This window comes from Antennarius striatus, chromosome 2 (genome assembly GCF_040054535.1).
Source record: "Antennarius striatus isolate MH-2024 chromosome 2, ASM4005453v1, whole genome shotgun sequence".
Classification (NCBI taxonomy): Eukaryota; Metazoa; Chordata; class Actinopteri; order Lophiiformes; family Antennariidae; genus Antennarius; species Antennarius striatus.
Window position 1 is genome coordinate 20,027,109 of NC_090777.1, and position 25,657 is coordinate 20,052,765.

The 25,657-nt window shown below is 40.5% G+C and overlaps 4 protein-coding genes across 9 annotated transcripts in view; 3 read left to right on the top strand and 1 right to left on the bottom strand.

Annotated features, from left to right (window-relative positions):
* Window positions 1-1,984, top strand: part of LOC137603508 (adenylate cyclase type 6-like) — a 35,072-nt gene extending 33,088 nt beyond the window's left edge. Inside the window, exon 24 of the mRNA XM_068327050.1 lies at window positions 61-1,984. Within this exon, the coding sequence (XP_068183151.1) occupies window positions 61-189 (129 nt within the window). The 3' untranslated portion in view covers window positions 190-1,984. The remainder of the gene's footprint in view (window positions 1-60) is intronic.
* A 1,639-nt stretch (window positions 1,985-3,623) lies between these two features.
* On the top strand, window positions 3,624-10,396 carry galnt6 (UDP-N-acetyl-alpha-D-galactosamine:polypeptide N-acetylgalactosaminyltransferase 6 (GalNAc-T6)). 3 transcript variants are annotated; one of them, XM_068327072.1, is made up of 11 exons: window positions 3,624-3,833; window positions 4,806-5,311; window positions 5,718-5,890; window positions 7,628-7,777; window positions 8,068-8,302; window positions 8,388-8,505; window positions 8,601-8,801; window positions 8,911-9,042; window positions 9,145-9,246; window positions 9,338-9,496; window positions 9,794-10,396. In XM_068327072.1, exons 2-11 carry the CDS (start codon window positions 4,830-4,832, stop codon window positions 9,905-9,907), a joined length of 1,866 nt encoding a protein of 621 aa, XP_068183173.1. In that variant the 5' UTR covers window positions 3,624-3,833; window positions 4,806-4,829; the 3' UTR covers window positions 9,908-10,396. The 3 variants fall into 3 exon arrangements, with proteins under 3 accessions (XP_068183173.1, XP_068183180.1, XP_068183163.1); XM_068327079.1 differs by lacking the exon at window positions 3,624-3,833 and adding an exon at window positions 4,382-4,706; XM_068327062.1 differs by lacking the exon at window positions 3,624-3,833 and having other exon boundaries at window positions 4,382-5,311.
* Window positions 10,397-10,634: 238 nt separating this feature from the next.
* LOC137604987 (glucose-6-phosphate 1-dehydrogenase-like) lies at window positions 10,635-15,617 on the top strand. Of its 4 annotated transcripts, none has more exons than XM_068329304.1 (13): window positions 10,635-11,278; window positions 12,007-12,044; window positions 12,169-12,277; window positions 12,368-12,585; window positions 12,682-12,840; window positions 13,102-13,227; window positions 13,321-13,414; window positions 13,513-13,699; window positions 13,779-14,014; window positions 14,221-14,297; window positions 14,396-14,488; window positions 14,571-14,636; window positions 15,474-15,617. In XM_068329304.1, the coding sequence occupies exons 1-13, from the start codon at window positions 11,150-11,152 to the stop codon at window positions 15,484-15,486; spliced, it is 1,545 nt and encodes a 514-aa protein (XP_068185405.1). In that variant the 5' UTR covers window positions 10,635-11,149; the 3' UTR covers window positions 15,487-15,617. The 4 variants fall into 4 exon arrangements, with proteins under 4 accessions (XP_068185405.1, XP_068185386.1, XP_068185396.1 ...); XM_068329285.1 differs by lacking the exon at window positions 15,474-15,617 and adding an exon at window positions 15,062-15,464; XM_068329295.1 differs by lacking the exon at window positions 15,474-15,617 and having other exon boundaries at window positions 14,571-15,051.
* A 565-nt stretch (window positions 15,618-16,182) lies between these two features.
* zgc:158263 (ceramide kinase family protein) lies at window positions 16,183-24,793 on the bottom strand. The gene is made up of 13 exons (XM_068329271.1): window positions 24,459-24,793; window positions 22,176-22,271; window positions 21,922-22,059; window positions 21,670-21,798; window positions 21,496-21,559; window positions 21,241-21,386; window positions 21,087-21,161; window positions 20,807-20,959; window positions 20,544-20,649; window positions 17,964-18,067; window positions 16,837-17,033; window positions 16,440-16,753; window positions 16,183-16,320 (listed from the first exon to the last, which is right to left on the bottom strand). The coding sequence occupies exons 1-13, from the start codon at window positions 24,580-24,582 to the stop codon at window positions 16,248-16,250; spliced, it is 1,719 nt and encodes a 572-aa protein (XP_068185372.1). The 5' UTR covers window positions 24,583-24,793; the 3' UTR covers window positions 16,183-16,247.
* Between the last annotated feature and the right edge of the window lie 864 nt (window positions 24,794-25,657).

A 25,657-nucleotide genomic window follows, 5' to 3' on the forward strand; every position in this document is an offset into this window, starting at 1 on the left:
ACTTTAACTCTTTGGTAGGGTTGTTCATCCCACTTCCATGTCAAATGTCTCCTCTGGCAGGTGACCACAGACTTACACAACGTACTGGTGAACAATGGATACCAGCTGGACTGCCGAGGTGTTGTCAAGGTGAAGGGTAAAGGGGAGATGACCACTTATTTCCTCACTAGCGGTCCCGCTGGCAGTTAACAACAGAGAGGCCGACTGCAGCCTGACTTCCACTGCACTGATGAAACAGCGAGTGCAGAGAGACTGAGTGGTCAGCTAGGCGATGAACACTAAGACGCGGTGCAAACACAGTGGGGACAGTAGATGGCCGATGCCTACTAGCGTGGCCTGTCTGCATGTTCCACACCCAGATGCACACATGTAGGATGTTGTCCACATTTGGAAGCTTTTTTTTCCCAAGTTGCTTGAGCGATCACAAAGCCCAGATGCCTTAGAACAGAAGGGGAAACGCTTGTGTTAATGAGCAATAGTACAGGTGTTTCATCTGGAGTTGTTATTTATTTTCATGTGGATTATTTTTTTGACGACCTTGTAGGAGAAAAAGAAAATATAGATATACAAAAACAGAAAAAATATATTACTTAAATTATGCAAGGACATGAAGGATGAAAACGACCAAAGAACAAATGTTTGATACGAAAACATTAATAATTCAGTTCAAAAGTAGAGCGACTCTGAGTAATTTATTTGTTGTTTGACAGCAAAGGCCACGGTAACGCCATTATCTCCAATGGTGGTGAAGATTTTTTTTGTTGTGGACTTATTCATGAAGGAGAAACACACACACACACACACACACACACACACACACACACACACACAAATAGAATGCAGTCGCAATGACCTTGGCTTGGACTGGCTGTGTTTCTTATCAGGCCTTCTTTGTTTTTTTCAGGCTGTGATTAGCCACAGTCAGACATAAGACAGCTTGTGGTTCATTCAACTGTGTGATTTATTGCTCATAATGTATTTTTGGTTAAAGCCAAAAACAAGAAATATGAAAGGAAGGAAGGACAGTTGTGTTACAGCACTGAGGATAAATTGCTACACTGTTATGAAATGATTTCAGTGAGTGTGAGTGTGTTTTGCTTGTGTGCATGGGTGGTTGTGTGTTGGGCTGTTAACAGATGTAACTGAATGCTGATCTTTATCCATGAAGGGGCATACTGTAACTTTACACTGTGAGGTTTTTATGACTATGTATGACAATGCTTTCTTGCCAAACTGGTCGCTCCAAGGCATGTTTTATATGCACCTATTCCTGATTTTTTTGTGTCAAAATGACCTGTTGGAGAGAATTATGTCTACAGCGCCTTTTACTGGTCTGTGATTTTAACTGATTTCATTCCATCCTAAATAAGAAAGAGCCTATGAAATGTATATTTTGGATTGTGTTACAACACATTAGCATATACAAGTTGCCTGACAACTTCAGGATTAATTGTAAGCAGGAATTTTTCAGCTGCTCACAAGTATTGCCTTGACATTATGCAGTTCTGTGGTCCACATAATTCATGGACCGATATTCACAACTTAACACAGCAGTGTTTGACTCTAGCCGGTTGTATCTGGCACCAATAGTCTTGAGACACCCTAAAAGGAACCATTTGAAACAGTAATGATAAGAATGTGTGTAGGAATTAATTTTTTTTTGTCCGTAATGACACTACTACTGAAGAAAACCACTCTTTACATTGCCTTTTTGTACTGAGGGTTGGTTTTTGAACCAGAGGGCAAATTGATTAGACTTCCTGTTTGATGAAAATTGAGGGTGTATTTTATGTATATTCAGATGAGCTTCAAACCTGGTATTGATTTTCTCACTTTTCTGATTCAGCCTATAAATACTGCCTTCACAGGCTAGGACCTTTTGCATTTTCCATTAAGAAGTGGCAGCATTTAAGAAAGAGTGCAATGATTAATTTGATTATTTACCCTTGAATAAGAAATAAAGAAATTACTGTTTTTACATTAACTGTGTTTATGTGGTTGATTGTCTCTGTTGATGTCCTTTATGATCTATAAGAAAGCTGACAGTAAAATAAGTACGGTAATCTAAAATAACTAAAGCATCGCCGACCTCCAATTTTATCTTCCTAATCTGAGTTCAGAATAAATAGGCCCAATCAGACAAAAAAAAACAGTCTATTTTTAATCCAACAATGGCTGAAATTGAAAGAGCAAACTGATTATTTCTTGAACATAAAAGCTCCTTCCTGAAGACACAGCTTTCACCTGATTAGAACTATTTGTTTGACTGTAATTTAGATTGCATGTCAATCAGCAGCCTGTAATCAAGATTTCTCCCTGTGACAGTAACCTGAGAAGAGCCTCCTTCTCCTTTTCTGCATATATCAGTCTACAGTTTCAGCAGGGTGAGACAGGAGAGAGTATTTAATTGCTTACACATGAATAATGTATTTCTGTTGAGATAATGGCAATGTTCACTTACAGCACTCTGCTGAACATTAATTAAGTGACATAAATTCCTCTTAATCCCTGATGAAAGGACACGGATGTCTCTATGTATAAGATACATGGTCTGTAATACTATCTTTGATTCTATGTTAGTTACCTTTTTCAAATAAATGATGTCCTTTGAGTATTATTACCTCTGGTTATCGTATGATATTTTGGTGGTATATAAATTCAATTTTTGGGAGGTTTTGTTGTATGAGGGTGTATTTGTTTTTTCTAGTTTGGGGAATTTTAGGGGGGGGGTTCTCTATGCCATGAGGACATCAGAAAGTTCAAATTTCAATATACTTCAGTACCAGATGACTCACTTGCATAGCAATGCCATGTTAGTTGTGTTCATAATAAATAATATCTTAAAATGGAAGTACAAATAAATTTTATCTTTATTACACTGATATACAGTATATCATAAAACCTCAAGGCTTACATAAATGAAAGTACAGTTGCTCAAGGGGAAGATAAACAGGGAAGTGTCACTGGCTCTACTGGAGTGGGATTCAGAAGAACCAGACACGTTGTTTGCGAATTTATCATGTTTAATTTCATGTTTACAGTTTTTAGAAAATAATGTATGTTTTCCACTCCTGAAAGGATTTTTTTTGCAGTATTTGCAGCTTTCTCTCCTTTATTTATCATGTAACTTGAAGAAATTGATAATTGTTAAAAGAGAAAGTAATACTCTCAAACCCTTGAGATAAAATGCTGTTTCTTATTATATCACATAGTTTATTCTTCGTATGTAGGTCCCAGCTTTGACGGGGGCTATGGTTTATCAGTATCGCCTCAAAAACTCATCCACAGAATTCCGTGAAACTTGTCATATGCTTTGCATGTGCTCTTAGGATGTGCATCTCATAGTTAGTTTCTTCAGTTTGGTTATTGTAACATTTTAACTTGACAAATTTAAAGTCTCTTTTGATAGAGCTTATTGGCTATTCACATCAACATGAACTGATATTTTTCAGTAGTTGGAGTTTCAAATTTTCTAGTTTGAATTATTGACTTTGATTGTGATAGTGTCACCACTGTTTTAAGTTCCCCTTCATGTTGTACACTTTAACAAAGGAGCTGTCTCCGATTATCAGTGAAAGCCGCTCGTCAGTACCTCAAAGCGTCGACAGAGGGCGCGCAGGAGCCGACCGCTCCATCAAATAACACCTGTTGATGTCAAAGGGGAAACCGGACGACGGCATCCTGGTTTGACTTCCACTCCTGTTTGTCTTCCACAAGAAAGCTGGGCGACGTGTTCATTTGGCAACCATCCATGGAAAAATATTCACGTCATTTGGATTAATAAATACTTATCAGACCAACCGGGACAGGTGTTGAAGATAACGAGTCGTCAGGTGAGTCAGTCCGTCAGTGAGGTGGTGACTGACGCACAGGTGTCCGTTGGCATGTTTTTACGACCCGTTTAAAAACACTGGTTTTTTTTGTTTTTTGGGGGTTTTTTTTAGGGCAGTGTGCCAATACGCCTGATCTGAATGACAACACACCGCTTCCTGTTTCGGTTTTAGTACAACGATGAGTGACTTTTGAAAGTCTTCATCTTCACAGTTCGTGTTACTATAATCAAAAAACTGTGGACAAATCTCACAAGCCAGTTCTTCTCAAATTGACATTAACATTTTTTCTTGCAATCACTTCTGTTTGACAGTCCCGCTATTAATTTTTGTTTGGGACGTGGAGGGTCCAGTTATAATAAAGCAACCTGGTTTCAGAAAGAGGAAATCAATCAGAACATAGTCAGTGTAACTCGGACATGTGATCACAGGTAAATCCTGCAGAGACATCGTGTGTGTGACTGCACCGTTGACGTCACGATCGCGTCACGCACCGTGGAGCGGTCACCCGCTGCTTCATCCCAGGTGATCGACCGCTCCTGGAGCAGGTGTCGCGGCGCGTTCCGCTTCTCCGGTACGGGAGCCGGTGAGGCAGCCCGCATGCTGCCACGTGGGGGCCGGGGAGACGGTGGCTGGGACTTGGTGGCTTCAGGTGTTTGCTGAGAGGTGTGGTGTGTTTGTTCACTCTCCCTCCACACCTACCCTGATGTGCTCGCCCGCCCAGTGGGACTGTATCCTGAGGAGTGGGGAGGTGGAACAAGCTTGACGGGATTACTCTTCTTGCTTTAACACTTGTAGGGACGCAAACGGATTGAAGTGATTTTTCTTCTACCTTGCTTTGTTTCTGCGTGGGAAAACACAAAACCCCATCACATGGTTTGTGTGGGGGTTTTCTGTTTGTAGTATAGAAATCTCACATTCCTTTTCAAAAACCAGCTTCTTGGGAGTCATTCTTGTCTTTATTCTGTCTAACAGCTTTGGAGACACCCAACCTGAAGCATGCGTCTTTTCCTACGCCGGCGTATGTCCCCCCTGAAACTGGCTATCTTTGGGGGGGCTGTTTTTATAGTAACACTAGTGGTTCTCCAGAGGGACGTTGGCTACGCTCCTGCTGACGACCCCTGGTTTCAGGAGCTTGTGGACAAGAAGGACAAGGTGATGGTAATGGTCCGAGAGGCTGTAAACAACATCGGCTTCCAGATCAGAGCTCCACAACCTCCAGAAGAACAGGTGCAGCCCACGGAGGATGCCAAATGTCCAGCTGGATTTTACACTCAGGCTGAGTTAAAACCTCACCTGGAGAGACCACCTCAGGACCCCCACAGCCCTGGGGCTGATGGGAAAGCATTTAAGCAAGACAAGATGACCCCAGAGGAGGAGAAGGAGAAAGAGGAGGGCATGACGCGCCACTGTTTCAACCAGTTTGCCAGCGATCGCATATCACTGAGCCGTAGTCTTGGGGATGACACGAGGCCTCCAGAGTAAGAACGTGTTCTCAAAATAAACTGATAGTTTCGGAATAATCAGTGTTTTATTGAGATGTTTGCAGACATGTGCACCGTAGGACAGATAAAATCGTGGATCTGGGCTAGGGTCACATTAAGTGAGGTAAATTATTTACAACTACAACAGCTGAGTGTATATTAGTATGCAGTATTAGTGTGCATACTGTATGGTTGCATACCGGATTATTTGAATTTGGAATAGGATCTCTGTGTTGTTTTAAGAACTCTTAAACGTATGGAGGGCAGACCTTAGGAATATCTGCAAACAATGGTCTGTTAGACGTGGCACTTGAAGAACAATGGTGACACATTTCATCGGATATGCCTCTCACTTTTGTACATGTCTTTGTCGTTGTGTTTCTACACTACTCACATTGCTCAGGTGTGTAGAGAGGAGGTTTCGTCGCTGTCCTCCTCTGCCCACCACCAGCGTGATCATAGTCTTCCACAACGAAGCCTGGTCCACCCTCCTCAGGACGGTCTACAGCGTCTTGTACACGTCTCCTGCTATCCTACTCAAAGAGATCATCTTGGTGGATGATGCCAGTGTTGCAGGTGTGAAATTGACAAACACAGACACACACAATTAGAATCCTTCAAATAGTACAAAGGTCCAGTTAAGACAACTGTTCTTGAGCCATTTGTCGGAGAGGCTTGGCAATCAGGTTTCCCAAGATGAAAATTTCCACTTTCCACAGTATGTTCCACAGAGAGGGCAAACAGAGAAGACTCACAGATATACTGTAGTCATCACTCCGTTTGTGTCTGGAATCAGTAAGTTAGCTTAGTTGTGCCTTCGATATTTGAAATTCCTTCAGACTTCCTCAAGACATACTGCAAATATGTGCTCAATAATCTCCATCTCTCTCAAACACACACACACACACGCACACATTTTTGCTCATCATATACGAGTCTTTGCGTTGCGTATAGGACATGCAGCAGCTAACAGTGTCATAATTCTTATTCCAAGGTTTTCCACTAGTAAGAATTTTAGTGGTGAACACAAACTTGTCAACAGAATCACCTCGATGACATTTGACAAAAATGCAAGTATGTCAGAACCCGTCTGTGATGTAGTGCAGCATTATAATGTGTTCTTGTAACACAAGTGTTTTACAATCCAGTGGAATAGGTGGTGTAATTATATTGTTTCAGTAATTATACAGCAACAATATAGTTGTGTTTAATAATGTTTGTTAATAATCATGTTAGTTTTAAAAGTCATGACTGGAATGGAAATGAACTTTACTACACACTGCACACCACTTATCAGTAGCTGACCAGGACTGCAGAGATTAGGTGTAAAACGTGATAAGAAGCTGTTGTCACTGTAACATTAAATTATATTTCAGCCTTTAGATCAATGTTCAATCTTTTTAAAGTACACCTGGGGACCTCGTCTTTGAAGTTTTTCAAAAGCAGAGCCTTTATTATAGATAAAACAAAATATTCTTTCCCTTTCAAATAGCCCAATATGCATGCCATTGTGATAAAGAGTCCCCTGTGGTGTCCTTTCCATGGAGAAAACATGACGGTGTTGTCTTGAGTGTCCTGTCAGTGGAAAATCAGCATGCAGTGCACTAATGGGGCTGCTTAAAATAGAGAAAATGCGGTACCCTCTTGGGTTCATGTCCTTCCTTTCCTGATTTAATTGTCTTCCACGAGCCTAACTTTTGTTAACATACGTGTAGCAGTTGCAGTTGTACAATAAAATGATCACACATTTGTGTACTGGTATCTCACCTCACACAGTTAGGTCACTTTTCCATTTGTTCACCTTTGCCACTGATGTTTAGTGGCCTCATGTCTGAGCTGGAAATGTCAGTTTCTCATAAGCCAAAGTAACATGAGCTGCATTTGCACTTGAACCACTGTCCCCTGACTTCCTTTGCTTCGAGAGCAGCAGCCACTTGTTGTAACCGGTGGAAGATTTACCACAGATGTACAACATGCGTTGAGATCATAATTACTTTCAGAGAGGAAGTGTGACCCAGTTTTACCAGCAACTTTATCACTTGTTTTCTCTGCTAGGAATCTTCCCAGATGCAGCAGGAGCCTTTAAGAAATATCATACTGAAAGTAGTTGCTGTCTTCAGGTTGTGCATTTGAGTGTTTTAATGTGTGCTCTTGTTGCATTTGTAAAAAATTGTCAGTGATGTCAAAGAGCAATCTCGGTCTGACTCGACTGCAACAATGAGATAGCTTTACCCCCTGGTCCTCACTTGAGACAGTACAATTTGGATTTCAAGTTGTGTGAGAGAAGACATGAGGATGTTTTTATTCCATCAGAGCATCTGAAGAGCCAGCTAGAGGAACATGTGAGCCAGCTGAAGATCGTCCGGGTCATGAGGCAACAAGAGAGGAAGGGCCTCATCACCGCCAGGCTCCTGGGGGCCAGCGTTGCTCAGGGCGAAGTCCTGACTTTTCTTGATGCGCACTGTGAGAAAACACACAACCATATCACACAAGTCACAAAGGCCATGATCACGATTATTATTATTGATGTTAAAGTCAACATTTCTTTATTTTTATCCATGTTTTGAGACAACGTAAAGCTAATTTGCACTTTTATTATATTAAGCTTTTGCTATGGCTGGAAGGTATTTCTTGATAAACGTTAATGAAAAGTATTTTCACAGATATCTGAATGTTTTTTTCCTTCTTTTTTCTTTTTAACTGTGAAGACGAATTGTATATTAAACTGTGTATCCCCTTCCTCTATTTTCTAGGTGAGTGTTTCCATGGTTGGTTGGAGCCTCTGTTGACACGCATTGTTGAAGAACCCACTGCTGTGGTCAGTCCAGAGATCACCACCATTGACCTCAACTCCTTTCAGTTCAACAAGCCAGTGGCCACCAATCGCGCTGCCAACCGCGGTAACTTTGACTGGAGTCTGACGTTTGGGTGGGAGTCAATTCCCGCAGATGCACAGAAGCTGCGTAAAGATGAAACCTATCCTGTAAAGTAAGACTCATGCTGGTTTCCCCACGAACTACGCTGAATAATTTAAGAGTCTTAAAATGTTTGTGTCTTCCTATGAAATTTTCAGAACCCCCACTTTTGCTGGAGGTCTCTTCTCCATCTTAAAGTCTTACTTTGAACACATCGGAACGTACGACGACAAGATGGAGATCTGGGGTGGCGAAAATGTGGAGATGTCTTTCAGGGTCCGTAGGTTTACCTTCACTGTAGTTCAACATGACGCTCAGTCTGTCTTATCAAGTCAGTCAGAGTTCCCACCACTTACAAATGTGTCTCACAGGTTTGGCAGTGCGGAGGTCAGCTGGAGATAATCCCGTGTTCTGTGGTGGGACATGTCTTCCGCACCAAGAGCCCTCACACCTTCCCCAAAGGCACAGAGGTCATCACTCGCAATCAGGTGCGCCTGGCTGAGGTCTGGATGGACGACTACAAGAAGATCTATTATCGACGACACAATAATGCTGAAGTTATGGCCAAAGAGGTTGGTGTGACCCGTTAAATGCACATGGATTCTATTTATTGCAGTTTGATATGATGTTGTATTAGTAAATGATTCTAAGAGTTTTAAACAAATTTTTTCACGATTCTAGAATAAATATGGAGATATCACTGATCGTCTTCAACTGAGAGAGAGGCTGAAGTGCAAGAACTTCACTTGGTATCTGAATACAGTCTACCCAGAAGGCTTTGTTCCTGACTTAACTCCAGAAGTATATGGTGCAGTGAGTAAAAATTTTTTATGTATATGAATTTGAACAATATAACACACATTGTTGCGGAAGTGTCTTTGTTTTACCACTATTTTGTGTCTATGTTGACAATAGATTAGGAATGCAGGATCTCAGACCTGTCTGGATGTTGGAGGAGACAACCAGGGAGGTAAACCTATGATCATGTACCAGTGTCACAACATGGGAGGAAACCAGGTACAATGACTCACATGCATGTGAAAAGACTGATTAACATTTGGTGGTGTTTGGACGGTGAGGTCTCTGACTGAAAGGTTGTCTCTTCTAGTACTTTGAATACACATCTCATAAGGAGCTTCGTCACAACATTGGAAAGCAGCTGTGTCTTCACGCCAAACCCCAGTCAGAGCCAGTGATCATCGAGAAATGCCAGCTAAAGGGGAAGGGTTCCAGTTTATCACCACAACAAGAGTGGGTCTTTACAGAGGTGAGGAGCACTAAAGGACAAGTCTCTCTTTGAGGAATGCATTTATTTGATTTCTTGCCAAAAGGTAGATGAGAAAACAGATATCTGTATCAAATCTGGATGCTAAATGTAGTGCATCTAGCTTGGGTTAGCTTCAATAAAGCTTTACATCTTTGAACTTGGTGACTCATGCAGTCATCATGTGGTTGCCAAGCCATTAAAGCTTAAAGGGACGTGGCCCATATCAAAACCACATCGTAAAATTATCTTAAAATTATAATAATATTTTTTCATCTTTTTTGTGTTGCTGCTCTCCAGGAACATCTTCTGAAGAATCCCAGTAGTGGACAATGTTTACAGCTGAAAGATGGCCAGATTAAGATGGACATCTGTAAACCAGCTGACCTCTACCAGCACTGGTCCTTCAGCTGACCCCCCCCCCCCCGTCTGCATCAGGTGACCTCTGGCATCTGTTACCCTTCTCACACTCGGCTCCAAGGAGCCAAATCAACATTGTTCCAGATGGGTTTAATGTTGAGGAGTTGGAGTACTTGAACACACTGAGTGTACAGATGAAGACTGAGGACAAAGTTAAGACAGTCACATCTTTACTTTAAAGATGCTCCGGTTTGCCTTCACTTGTTTTAAATTTATTTATACCAGATTTATTTACCACAGACACATTTGAAGGTGGTTGGGGGTTATCAGGCAGTTTGGACGTTGCATTCAGAACTGACACATGACTGTAAGGCAGTGGCGAGCTACTGCTGTGATCTTAATTCAGTGAGTTTTTCACTTGACTGGAGAAAAAAATAATGCTCTTGTTTGACCGTTAATCTTGAAATGTGGCAATGTGCAAAAAAGAGTAAAAAATTTTTTTAAATAAAACTGTTCTGCTATGTCAGATAAATGATCATTTGTATTATGAGCTTTTTTTAATTCACCATATATAAATTGAACCACATTTCAGGAGATTTCAGTTAATAATATAAATATATAGTTAATATTTAAAATATATAATTGAGTTATGACCTCTTATATACTGTATGCCCATATTAATTATATTTCCGTATGGTTTTGGACAAGAATTTTTTTATTGTTTTAGCTAATGTTATTATTCAAAAGAATAATTCTGCTTTTATAACTGATGCGAGAACATTTGATCATTTAGATTTAGAGGCAACTACGTGACTTGATTCATTTTTACAATACTGTCAGTGCAGTGTCAAAAGGAATAGAGGCCAACTGATAAGAATCCTTTCTCAGTCAGAGGTCCCTGTTAATGTTTGTGCAGTATTTGTCGAAGGTGTGGTTATGGGGCAAGACACATTCCTGTCAGTTGTTATCAGCGTGGGTGAATAGGAGTGAAATGTGAGTAAATGGGCAGGATTTTGTTTTTTGTTTGCCAGGTTAGAATTCATTTCAAGGTTTAACATTACTGCTGCGAAAACCATTCAACTTTGCAGAAAGAATGAGGAAGCAGTGGCATCACGGCAGTCAGTTAATAATAGTTAGAGAGCAAGAGGAAGCAGTAGGATTATGGCGCTACTTAGTTACAACCATAGGTGGCAGCATGACCTGAGTTTGAGGCTGTCAAAGTTTCAACATACTGTACTGCCTATCACGTGACTGTAGGTAAGTGAGTGTAACTAAGGCAGGACAGACTGATAACGGATGGACCAGAAGATGAACACCGACCATTTGACTCGGTTTGAAGTGTTTGGACAGCTCCGGAGGGAGCTGTATGGAGAGGAGCAGTCCAGGCACTCCAACGCTCACATATTCATAATCCTGGGAGCCTCTGTGAGTACAAACTGCTGAGCTTCTTATAACATGCCATGAATAACCAGACTTTTCTGTCCTCTAACATTATGCCTGATACAGATGCATAATCTTAGAATAGAGAAACATTATACATCTGTATCAGGCATCGTGTTGCAGAACTCATTTTTGCAAATTTATGCAGATTTGCACAAATGAGTTCTGTCAAATCTTAAACGGTGTTTGATGTGACTACACTCTGTCTTGTTTGCTGAGGGCAGCTCATATGTCCACATTTCTAACTGGATTAATTCAGAGAGTATAACAATCATATACAATAGTATGTTAAAGTGGCACAGATCCAACATGATTGGCACAAATCCAGACAGAGGAACTGTTGCCTTAGGGTTTCTGTAGTGAATCAGTTATAATTTTAAAGCCACATTATGAAAACATGCTGGTTTGCATTTGTAATCCCTATTCATCCCTTTGTCAGTCAGTGAAAGACGGGAAACAATTTGTCAGACTTTTCTGACAACAGTACCAACATTTTGTAGAAGATCTCTTATCTATCAATGTGTGCATTTTTCCCAAATCCTGCCATCTGAGTCCTTCAAAGAGAGTGTTCAAAGTCTTTGCATTACTCAACAAATCCAGTCACTCGTGTTTCTGACGACATTTTTGATCTTTGGACTCTTGATTCTTTTCAGCTACAGGGGTCAGTAAAGGTACCTGATCAGAGCTCTGCCTTCCTTTTATTGTTTCTATAGGGAGATCTTGCAAAAAAGAAGATATACCCAACTTTGTGGTATGTTAAGAATTGTGTCAAATACATTTTTCAGAGGTTGTTTGGTCACTTTGTCCCATGAGGAATTTGACCCTTGGACAACGACTTGCCTCACTAGTTTTGACTGACCCTGTCCCTTCACTAGGTGGTTGTTCAGGGATGGTCTTCTGCCGGATGACACCTTCTTTGTGGGTTTTGCTCGGTCTAACCTGACTTTGGATGACATCAAGAAGGCATGTCTGCCTCATATGAAGGTAGAACATATCAGTCTCCTCGATGGATATGTGAAACAGTTGATTATTTTGGGTGTGTTTTCAAAAATTGTTCTTCAATATTAATATTAGGTAAAAGAAGAAGAGGGAGAGCATCTTTCTGCTTTCTTCAGTAAGAACTCCTACATTAGAGGCCAGTATGACGACGGCAGCTCTTTTGCTCGACTCAACAGTCATCTGTCGTCTCTGCCGGGGGGAGATGGCACCAACAGACTCTTCTATCTGGCTCTTCCACCCACCGTCTACCACCATGTCACCACAAATGTCCGAGCCCACTGCATGAGCAGCAAGTCAGCATTTTATTATGCTTATACATTTTCCAAAGTCATTGGTTTACTTGATATTTAATCACTTCTCAATCCAAATTGACAATTTTTTTTAAACAGGGGTTGGAACAGAGTAATTGTTGAGAAGCCCTTTGGTCGGGACCTCCAGAGCTCAGAGGAGCTTTCAGCCCACCTGTCCCCCTTGTTCACAGAGGACCAAATCTACCGCATAGACCACTACCTGGGAAAAGAGATGGTCCAGAACCTCATGGTTCTCAGGTAACGTCCACCATGCAATCCTTTTCAAGTTTTTAAAGTTGATTTGAGCCCAAGCTAAATAGTCATTATTTGCTCAGCCGGGGGCTCAGGCCCTCTACTCATTCAAGGGTTGGCATTTTGAGCCCCACCTTTTCACATATTCGTATGTCATCTGTCCCTGCACCTGAGCCATTGTGGATGATCACAGCATCGCAGAGGGCGACCATCAGACTGTCCTGTTCATACTGGGGTTTTATTTCAGCTTTATTCTGTCACTTCAAGGTTTGGGAATCGAATATTTGGACCTATATGGAACAGGGACAGTGTGTCTTGTGTGATTCTCACCTTCAAGGAGTCATTTGGCACTCAGGGCCGTGGAGGATACTTTGATGACTTTGGTATTATTCGGTGAGACACAGATAACAGATAACTGAAATTAATGTTTTTGTGACAACAATACCTTTGCTTTCCTTGAATACAGTCCCGTCTTTGTGATTATAGAGACGTCATGCAGAACCATCTCCTCCAGATGCTCTGTTTGGTTGCTATGGAGAAACCTACTTCAACCAGCCCAGCTGACGTGAGGGATGAGAAGGTAAGACTATTCAGTGAGTGTTTGGGCATAGTGGGACATTTATGCATGCTTTCTGTTCATGCCTTTGTAATCCTGTTGTGTTTATTGATGGACTGTAGGTGAAAGTTTTGAAGTGTATAGCCCCTGTTGCTGTGTCGGATGTGGTGCTTGGCCAGTACACAGGGGACCCGGAGGGGAATGCTGAGTCCAAGCTTGGTTACCTTGACGATCCAACTGTACCTGAGGGATCCCGCACGCCAACCTTTGCCACCGCAGTTCTCTACGTCCAGAACGAAAGATGGGATGGTAAGGTAAAACACATCCTCAACTTTATTCCTATCTTCAATTATCTTTTATGATATCCCGTCAACCACCCGTCCCCCAGGAGTTCCTTTCATTCTTCGCTGTGGAAAGGCTCTGAATGAAAGGAAAGCAGAGGTGCGTCTGCAGTTCACCGATGTACCGGGTGATATATTTGATGAACGATGTCAGAGGAATGAGCTGGTTGTGCGAGTGCAGCCTGATGAAGCCATTTACCTGAAGATGATGACAAAGAGGCCTGGAGTTTACTTCAGCCCAGAAGAGACGGAGCTTGACCTCACCTACAGGAGCCGATACAAGGTGCTGCTGCCGCCTTATTTTTATCCCAAGTCTCTATATTGTTGGTTGGTTGCTTCAAGATTTTTCTTTTAACAAACGCACTGGCTGCCTGGTTGGATACAATTCTTTGACATTATAGAACAAACCTAATCTAAATAAATCACATTGTGAATAAACTGGCATATTCATATTTACACTTATAACTGACAGTTGCTGTGTTCTTTTAGAATGTGAAGCTCCCAGATGCTTATGAGAGGCTGATTCTGGATGTCTTCTGTGGAAATCAGATGCATTTTGTCCGCAGGTTTGTTGAAAGGATTACTAACATAGTTCTTCATTTTGGTGCTATGTTTTCTGTCCATTTTTTTCTTTTTACCTGAACTACTCCTCTTTCTGCCTAAGTGATGAGTTGCGGGAGGCCTGGAGAATTTTTACCCCCCTCCTTCACCAAATAGAGGCAGAGAGGCCACATCCCATCCCATACAAATATGGAGGGTAATATCATTTGATTGTAAGAAAAAAAGAAAAAAATGTTTTTCCCTTTGATTTATGTTCTTTCTGCTTTCTTTGTCCTCAGTCGTGGTCCAAAGGAAGCGGATGAACTCGTGAGGACGGCGGGATTTCGCTATGAGGGAACGTACAAGTGGGTGCAGCCCCACACATCATGATTCCTTTTGCACTTATTCAGTTATATATACACACACACACACACACACACATGCACACCCGAATGTAAGAAAGTTTACATAAATGAAAGGTTACTGCAATTTGTCACCGCTGTGCCAATGTCTGATTTTGTCTGCATGTACAAGAAAAATTTCACACCTTTTGTTCCCAATCATACAGGCATGAACATGGATCTAAAAATACCTGTAGTTGACTGATTTGACTGTTCACCCACAAATGGTTAAATAAATCACCTTCCACTAATCTTTGTCAGTATTGTTTTTAATACCATCACCACACCTAACACCTGTTGCCTTAAGATGTGAAAATTGTATAATGAAGCAAGAAAATCTCTTCTTGTATAATAGTTTGGAGTATGTGCTCACTCTCTGTTGTCAGCAGAGCTGCATTTACTGTCATCACTAGCCAGTCACACTTAATATGGTGTACAAAGCAACAACATAACAAAAAAAAACTAAACCTGGGAGAACTTGTTGAACCAGCTTTGTAAGAACTGTTGACTCTCAACCACCAAGAAGCCTGAATGCCATGGTTAAGGTAAGAATGACACTCAGGTAAGTTTTAAACACTTTTTAGATATCATTTCTAACAAAGTCTAACTAATTAATACCACATGTGATGACAAATGTTTCACAAAGCATGAATGAGTTTTAACATTTAAAATTCAACTTACTATTTGTATACATATACTGTACATATATAATTTCTCAGAATATAATTTATAATTCATATTTATAATATATAATTTCTCTTCTCAGAGATGCTGATTTTTACATCTATGTCTGTCTACCAGGTGCGCTGTGTAGCTGGGGGCCTCCAAAGCACTCATTCACTCACACACACACACACACACACACACACACACACACACACACACACACACACGTCCAGTAAGGAATCATTAGAGGACCATGGGAAGTACCTCGTCTTGGCTTATATTTTATTTGCTCTCATATGAATTAATATATTAGTTTGATAGTATGTGAAGCAATAGTGATGATAGAAGTAGTAAGAATTACTTTAGAAATGTCAAATCAATTCAGCAGTGATTGCACATGAAAAATGTTCCTACTTCATAATCCTGTACAACAAGGAGAATGTTGCTGCTCATATAATCGTGCTGTTGAACTAATGTTGACAACAATAAAGCACAGAAGGAGCCAGGTTAGTCTCTTTATTGCATTAACATAAACATTATTGTCTTTATTCTGTCGACATCCCCTGGATCCCTTTTGCTGGGTGCTAAAGGGATAATACAATTGACAGACCAGTAACTGCACTTGTATACAAAAACCCTGCACTTCAAATAACTTAATTCATATTATTTTTAAACAACATTCATAGTGATAAATATTCAAACACTTGTTTAAGAATAAATATCTTTTTTATTGCAAATTTAAAAAATATTTCAGGTATTTGGCCATGAGATACTGTGCTGTTTGGATATTCTATTAAAAAATACAAACATACAGATAAGCATTCCTTTGCAAAGAGTCCTTGTTGTTTTTGTCATCATCGAACATTCAGAGAAAACTACAGGACATCCTGTAAAATTTGACCGTTTTTCTCACTGCAGTTCCTGCATGACTGCTGCGTCCTCAATGCCCCTGGCATAAAGACGCACCAACTGTCCATGAATCCTGAGAGAAGTGAACAAAATGAAAGCTATGTGACAAAGCAGTATGAAAAATTTATCTAACCCACACATCAAAAACTAAAACAGCCAAGTATGGGAATACCCAAATGCAATAACTCTTACCGGCAGAGGATTTCAACAAGGGGCAGAATCTCTCCATCACAGTTCCAAACTGACACAGCAGGAGCTTTACTGCAGCACAGACCACAAAAAAATCTGTTGCCTGCATTCTTTTTGCCCGTCATTTCTTGCCGTCTTCCTGGCTCTGCTAAGTGCTGCTTAGATCCACTCGTGCTTAAAGTCTCCTCATCTGTCTCTTCTTCATCTAAACCATTATTCAGCCCTCCAATCTCTTCATATTCTTCTCTTTGTTTGCCAGAGGGGAGAGAGAAACGGATGGCCTTCACTCGGTGAACCTCCACAAATGGCAGGTCAAACTAAGATGGGAGTAAAAGAGGTGAAGTCAGAGTGTTTAAACTTAGTACTTCAGCTTCATTTTCTGGGGGAAAAGCCCCCATACCTGGTCCTGAGTGCTGGTGTGCCTGTAGAGGTACTTCAGGAATCCAAGCAGGTGGGTGTCCCAAACCAGGATGAGGTCCCCTGTCCCATCTGCCAGGTGGGCAGAAGGAGAGAGGCCCAGAGGACTCCTCTCACAAGAGCTGGACATACAAGTGAGAGCCACACACCTGAACCTGCCGTCCACAGTCACCCATTCACCTAGACAGACGAGAGAATGACAAACATCTCAATCTACACGACCTAATCACTGTGTGTTTTGTCGTTGTGTAAGTTTTTGATCACCATATCCTAGAACATATTTAAGTTGTTCAAATACCTGAATATGTACTTGATTGGTTTTACTTTATTTTGCATTGGTGTGCTTTTAAACAATAGGGTTGAACTGCGAAGGAGAAGTTACAAGTCAGGGCTCTGGGAGTGGTCAAATGGGTAGAAAGTTAAATATGTGGGATCTTGAGCTGATTAATAGAGAAGAACAGTCAAGCCGTTTCATTTTTCAACTAATACTTGTGTCTTCAGTTGTTTAATAATTCACATAGAAAAGTAATGTGTTTCTCGGCTCAAACTGGTAGTATTTCTAATTCTGAGTCTCCAAGCTAGCTGGCTATGTGTAGAGTCACATGAACAAATTCAGAATTCTATTGGCTGAAGCTGATGCCTTGACAGGAAATGAGAATAAGTCATTCAGAGGTTTTGGGGTTTTAGAGAAATGGGGAGGCAGCAAGATGCTACGTGATTCTGTGAAATTCTGGACAAGAACTTAAATGAGATACTGTATATGTATAACATTTAATGAATGAATAGGTGAATGTTTTTTTTGTTTTGTTTTTAATATATATTGACAGAAAAACTACACTTCCCATTATAATCACCCATATCAATAAAATAATCCTGATGTATTTTGTTTTGGGTTTTTTAGCTTCATGGTCTAATATCCAACTTAATAGTGTGTTAAAATGTTTACTGAATAGCATATACAGTTGTCAAAGGTAATGGTGAAACTTAAATCTATGTAATGTTTGAAGGTACAAAATGATGACTTCACAAGGCAAAACACAAAGATATAGTTTCAAAAATGGATTGAATTTAAAGCCCAAACATGGAATTTTAATGGGTTGACACTTTTACCTTTTAAATCAGTCCTGAACTGGCTGTAGTTGGAGCTGTACAGGGACCTTGGATCTGAAGAGTGAGGGAAAACCTGTTCTGTGCTTCTGGAGCACACACTGCACCTGAACATACAAACATGCAACAAAAAGAATTTTCACCCTGTTTGGAAGTCTGTGGAATAACAAGCTCCTTAACCTTGACACCCACTAAGATTCAGGAACCATTCTCTGACAAAGAGAGGCAGCTGCCCCAGGCATGGACTGAGACAACATCCTGAAACAGGAGGCTGAGGCTCACATTTCATCTAGATCAAGTTCCTCTTGATGTGGGTCCAACACTCCTTAAGGTGCACCTAACACCAGAGACCTTGCTGCTGACGGTAACAGCTAAAGCATCTAAAACAGTAAATTTGAACCACTTCAGTGCAGCTTAAATAATAATGATGGTGATGCTCCTTCCAGGGTCATTTTCTCCCTACCCTTCCCTTTGATCCACAGGGAAAAGAAGTAAAGATTGGTCACCAAAGGATGTGACAGGCTTTAGTATAAAACAATGTTTTATAGTATGATTATTGGCACAATACACCGAAAGAGCACACTTTAAATAACTCAATGCAACATATTGTATGTTTATATTTATTCAACACAAAATACTAGCCTCAATGATAAATCCGGTCTCAAAATTATGCAACCCTTTAAACAGCATCTCTCATGAGAACATGTTTGCAAATCAAATCCTATAAAGACAATATTCTCTCTTTTCTTTGGCTCTTCATCTTTTTATGTAAGAGCTCCATGTCTAGTCACCAAGATGTCAACCACTGCTGACTCAGCAGCAGAAGAGAAGCTGTCTGCAACTCAAAAGCCATCTGCATAAGAAGCCTAGACATTTTAATATACAGTTATGTAGAGTGATGAATTTTATCTTTCAGAAGAAATTCTGGATCATACCAGAGTTGTTATCCCATAGAAAAACAGAATAATACAGAACTAAATATTAGTAAATAACAGAAGTTATTAGCCAAGTGTCATGCTTACAGCAACAAAAGGACATAATACTAGCAACTTTTCTCTTTGAGGGATTTGATATTTTTGAGACTGCAGCAGTTGGGTAAAGCGCCATTTCCTCTCATATTTGGAAAAAACACTTCTATCTATTGTGTTTCACTACAGTTTTAAAATGTTCTTGTTTGATTAGGCTCTTACTAACCAACGTGCAGCTGAAAACCACAAATGATGTTGTTTTCAGCTGCATATTGAGCTTCTTCCAGTGGTGGTAGGTGGAATCTCTTCTGGCCCTTTACACCTGGGACTGAGAGACACTACATCACTGTGGTGGAGTTGTTTATGCTAGGGTTGTTTTACCGCGTATGTCTGAGTCTCAGTCACATGACCCTAGAAACTACTGCACCTCTGTGAAACAGGTGAAGTACAGATAATACAATCATTTAAACAAATATGTAGTAAAAAACAACAGACAATGTTCCCAGGTTAGGTTTTACATTTAAAACATTTTATGTAAATCCCTATCTGAGGTACTGATGCAACTTTTTTTCTCTTATTCAAACACATTTAATGTATACAGGTGGTCCTAAAGGTACGAACATCTGACTTACAAACAACTGCATGCCGCCATATCCGACTACTTCAGCTCTCCTTTCCGTCGCAACCCCTGCCAAGCAGTGAAATCTTAACACCCCATAGATTAAGACTTTACATGTCATGTCAAAATAACTCAGCAAATATAAGACTGAACAGAGTTTGCTCTGATGTCAGGCCTCATGTGGCATTTTTGGCTTTCCGGTTGGCACGTCCTGCGCAGCGTTTCTTTCATCCACATCTCTGCTAACTTCTGAGCAGGGAACAAACGCACCAGGTCTTTACAGTATGTGCATGGGGACGTTCACGAACAGAGACTGTAGACAATTTAGGTCAGGTTGAAAGTTAAAGCCTGCAATATAGAATATATGCTGAACTCTGAATGTTTAGCTATTTGATGTTAACTATTGATTGAGTTAACTGAAAAACTTAATGGAAATAAAACATTAAATCAAGCATAATGTCGTGTGTCTGACATTTGATGACCAAGAAGTACATCAGCACGTCATTCACATAAATGTGGTGGAAAACCTCAGGGGCTTAAAGCATGGCTTAACCTCTGCACCCCCGCAGATAAAATTAATTCAGCAGAGGCAGAGATCTAAAAGTTGTATTAAGGTGCTACAGTATTTTATTTCAAGTGAGTGTTGTTTTTATGTCCTGCAATTGTTTCAGGTAAGACTAAGGAAATAGTACTTTTGTATTTAGAGTAGTAATGGCATTTAAAAGACCTCAAATTGCGATTATAGATTAAATTTAATGAAAAACCACTTACGAACAATTCAACTGACGAACGGCCTCTTGGAACCAATTGTGTTCGTAGGTTGAGGACCTACTCCTACTATTAATTGCACGCAGTAAACGTCAGACAGACCAGTTACTAACTTGATGGATCAGACTTGCTAGTAATCTGCTTTACCACTGATGTTAGTGCGTTAATAATCAGTATTGTCCCTGAATGAGACAGTTAGTTGTGTCTTGCGAGTAGTTGGTGCTTTACCCTGAAAGGCAGCGTGTTCTGTCTCTTGGGCTGGAGAGCACAGGGTCTGCTGGTAGATACTGAACTATGCCTGCATAGCTTCTGTTACTCAGGTACACCATCGTGCCTAGACAAGGGAGAGCAAAAAGTGAATGCACAACACAACACGTCTATAAAAAGTACATTCAGAGGTGTGGTTCTGTGTCATAGAATGTTTTCAGGATAAATTTCTTACTACAAGCTAAATTAAAATAAAGACCCTGTAACACCATCTCCCTCCATACCTGAATAATCATATCGTAAAGGTCCCATCCAGCGGTGTTTTTCACTCTCCGCAAGGACATCCCCGTAGAAGCCATAGCCCATCAGGGACACTGAATAGTGCAACAGGGTGGAGGATTGATGGACCGAACACACGTCCAAAGGCTGAGAGTCTCCTGCAAGGTATTGGGTGGATAAGTAGAGCTATACAGTCCAAAAAATAAAACTCCCAGTTACGCAAAATCATTCAAGTATTTACGGATGTTACTGTCAAAAACACACTGTGGTTCAAAGAATCCTCACCGATGATAATGTGCAAAGCTGAAGTAACAGGGTCGATCACTCCCACTGTGGTGTAGCAAACACAGTCTGTAGAGCCTATTAAAGACACACCATGATCTGTGACGTTATTCTTCTACATCAAACACCATCTCTTCGTGAACAGAGGTGTTGTTACCAGCTGGGATGATACCAATGTGAAGTCGACAAGGCTGTAAAATGACCGCAGGATCGTTCTCATTCAGGCCTGCTTCCTGTTGCGTCCGTCCAATCAAACCGTGAAGTATTTCGCTGAATGTGCCATCCCCTCCGACACACACCACACTGTCAAGCAAAAAACAGAGTCTCTATCAGGAGAGCACCTCCTGGCGAGTTTAACCGCCGTTTCTGATTGGCTGCCAGTGTTGTCACTGCACATGCTAGTGACGCTTACCCATCAAAACTTGACAGGTCTTTCTTCAGGAGGTCATCTCTGGCCTGATTTGCCCTCTGGGTCACTAAACATTAATGGCTATGATTACATATACAGTACACTAGTATACCTGCATTTCTCAAACATCAATCTCAAAACATATAAAGGTAGTGAAACAGTTTCATGGTCACTTACCTATTACATGTGAGCTGATGCCAGCCAGCTCAAAGAGAGGAGCAACTAGAGAATGGTAGATCTCTCTTCCTTTCTTTTTCCCTCCAAATGGGTTGATGAACACCAACAGCCTGTGTGGGCGCAAGGGACCTGGACGGAGTTTTACAGGACGATTTGAATGAAGATGATTAATATTATTACAATATGTTAAGTATGATATATTTAGAGATATAGGAGACATAATATAAGCTTTGTCTTATGATCCATCCTTACTGTGGTTTTTCACAGCAGATCGTAGGTGTTCCGTCCACTGGTTTCTAAGAACCTGACTGGGGCAGCTGAACTGGGTCTGGCCTAGCGTCCAAAATAAACCATAAGGGCCCCCACTGCTGCTGCGCTTCACATAAAATACTAGATGATAGACAAAGAAGACAAACTGTAAGCTGTTAAACCCACATCTTTTGCAACATGAGTACAGTAAATTATTTGGTATCTCATCTCACATCTGCCTCTCCCTAGAAACCCACCTGTGAAGTCTTTGTCCGTGTCTTCAAATGATTTTTGGGGTAATATCTCCATCCGGCCCTCCTCCACTCCAACCACCTCTGATACAGGCACTGAGTCTTGAACCACAAACACAAATACACCAAGGCAGTCAGAGACTGCAACATCCCACGACACCCCTGAAATCAACATTTTACCCTGACCTACACATTTTTGAGTCTCTGGCTTCCTGAAAATGTTGTTTTTTGTTTTGTGATTATATGTCATCAGGTTTAAGAGACGTGTACCTAAAAAGGTATAGAGTTTGTCGTTGTTCCTCGCAATTAATGCATTCCAGGAACCACACGAGATTAACGAATTCCGCGATAGAGCGATGAACTATTTATGTTATTATTTACAGTAATTTAAACATTTATGAACCCTCCCCATACTGATATTAAACCACCTTCTATCTAGATTACCTTTTCCCACACTCTTATCGACTGTTTAAAGCACTTTTGTGTCTCACGGAAGTTCGATACTCACAGAACGCCAATAAAATTTCCGTACGGCATCACATGATTGCCTTCCAAAAATCCGCGATGAGTGCAAAAGTTGAAATTTGACCTTGACCTAGTTTTCTCAAGGTCAAGGTCATCATCTCATGTGCTTTTTCTTTCATCTTTCTATCTGGCAACGGTTTTGAAGATATTTGGTAGACAGATGGACGGATGGACGGATGGACAGACAGACGAACACAGAAATACTGACAATTACAATACATTGCCGCTTTGCAGGATGTAAAAAGAGCAAACTAAAGTGGATATGTTTCTTTGTTATATTATGAACAGAATAATACAACCACTGTCCTCACATTGGATAGCTTTTTTGTAGCCACTGACGTACAAACATACTAATAACAAGACTATTGGTTGTACTGTTCAACTGCCAGAGCTCTCTCAAACATTTTTAGGTTCATTGGTATTTGGTACTGCAACACCTGTCAAATACTTTTCCCATGACAGGTCCAGTTGAGCCACTTAGAAAAAAAAAATCATTTGCATTTTTATTGTTATTGAAATTGATATTTCTACATCTCAGAATACGCTAATTTTTTAACTGTAACCTACCAAACAAATCAAATGCTAAAAAAATCCCAACGTTTCAAAAGAAGCTTTTCCCATGGAAAAAATACTGAACAGTTTTTGAGTTATGTTCTTTTAATCCTTAACTGAGACCGATCCCATTCACAGAATAAACCTAAACTCAATTTATAAGCAGGGAAGCAAAGACAATATGTACCAAATGACTCTAGTTCCTATATTGGAAAAACCACTACACCACAGGGCTGGTGTGTGCAGGAGGTTTTGTCAGAAAAATAAAGAATAGTATTTGAAATTTACTCAAGAAACTAAAACTAAGATACAGTTTGAGCCAAACTCAAACTCATAGCCATGGGAATTTAAAAAATTTAATGTCAAAGAGCTTAAAGAGCAAAGGACAACTCATCAGAACCGGTGTGATATGTTCAGAAAGTAGTGAATATTTTTCTAACTATACTCTATGAACAAAACGTGACGGAGCCCCATACTCATTCCTGTATCCTCTCCTCAGTTTGTTTGTGCTGGGGTTAATACTGGCTCACTGGGGACATTGCAGGGAAAGTAACCCCATGTTCATATTATTAATAACATCTGGTGCTTTTCCTACTATGACAAATCAAACTGAGAAAAAAGGCAGACTCTAACACGCCTAAAGCAGCAAAGCCATAATCAATGTTTGTTTTAACCTATTGGTAATTAACATAAATAACAATTATTGACTTAAAGGATGTCTTTAAATGTCCAACTGTGAAAAGAACCTCGTGTAAAGATTGGGAAAACATAGCTTTATCTTCTTTGGGTCAATATTAATATATAGATTCAACACATTTCAATACGTTTACAATTTATTGCAATTAATCTATTTCTTATTTTGAGTGATTTTAAATAATTTTTACAGTGATGACCAAATTTGTACATCAGTCATCTTTTTATGTTAGTTTGGTAGTACATAATGTGTAACCTAATTTTACATGAGTCTGTTCATCGCGTTAGTGCTGTTTGACTTGTTTTTCACGTTCTCTGAACATATAGGCTTGCGCTCCCTCGCATCAGATGCATTTTGGTTTGTTGTTTATATACACATACACACCCACACATACATACACCTGAGCTTGTGCTATTATATATTTTAAATTCAGCAAGCAGATCCATACTGTTAAAAACCTTACTATAGAGGCCATATAGAGCTGTTTTCTGGCGGTCAAACAGTTTAGAGACACCTACTTGCTCTCTTATCGCGGTCCTTCAAATCTAGCTCAGTCCAGTTGAAATGCCAGCCGGTCAAGACCGCCCGGTACCTTTTATTCCCGACCCACAAAGTTGACTCCAGCCTCGAGTTGGTCTCCATCTCTAGAAGCGCGTCAGACACCGCGGCGCTCTTCCGTTCTTCACAAAATCACACATACGGTCATTTATCTCTGAGCAGTGGCAGTGGGTTGAACCTCTACTCTCGCCATCAGCCCACAACGCACCTTGGTTCTAATTTGTCATGAGAGAAATTAGGATAAGAATATAAGTTTGAAGTATTTCGTCTATAAGGTGCCAAAACAGAGCCGACTGCGCAGTGTAATTCTAAAAACACATTTCCCATCGGGTCCCGCCCCCCGACACCTGCGCTGTTCCCAGGTAGCGCTTCTGATAGGATATGGACTCCATTCACCTGTGGTATTGGCCAATCATGATTATGACTGTTATTACGAGGCTCCTTTTTTTTAAGAAAAAAAAAAGAAAGAAGACAAGAGAGAGCAGGTGGTGATAATTTTAAAAGAAAAAAACTATGCGTCCTCCAATTTTTGGCGAAACATTGGTGTCATTATTAGTTGGACTGTTCCTTTAACCAAACAACGATTATGATACATGCCCCACCCATGCACCCAGTCTCATAGTACTGTATCCGATAAAGCTTTTTTTCCCTTATTGACAAAAATGATCGAAAAGTTTTATATAAATGCAAGTTTTATAAAAATACAAAAGTGAGAATTATTTTCGAAGTTTAACTGGCAATTGAGTGCTAACTGAAAGGTCAGGTTAGGGTTATAATAACTAATAACTTTGGATTTCATGTTAAATACCCTGGTGCAAAAGCATTGCATTTAACAAATACATACCTTGCTGTTTAAATATGTTGGGGGGGGGGGGGCAGCGCTTGCATGCTGGGAAAGAAAAGGACTATAACGGCATATGACTTTTAATATACTGTTTTGATCCCCGAAGGGAAATTAAGAATGCACACTCTAGCTAATGATTCAAACGCCAGCACATATATATTAGTGTGTACAGGCCCCTGTAGCACACACACACACACACACACACACACACACACACACACACATACGACGGGGCCTGTAGGCATGCAAGGGAGGTAGAGTGGCAGGCAGCTCTATCTTGGTGCGCCTTAAATGAGCAATTTGTAAAGGGGATGG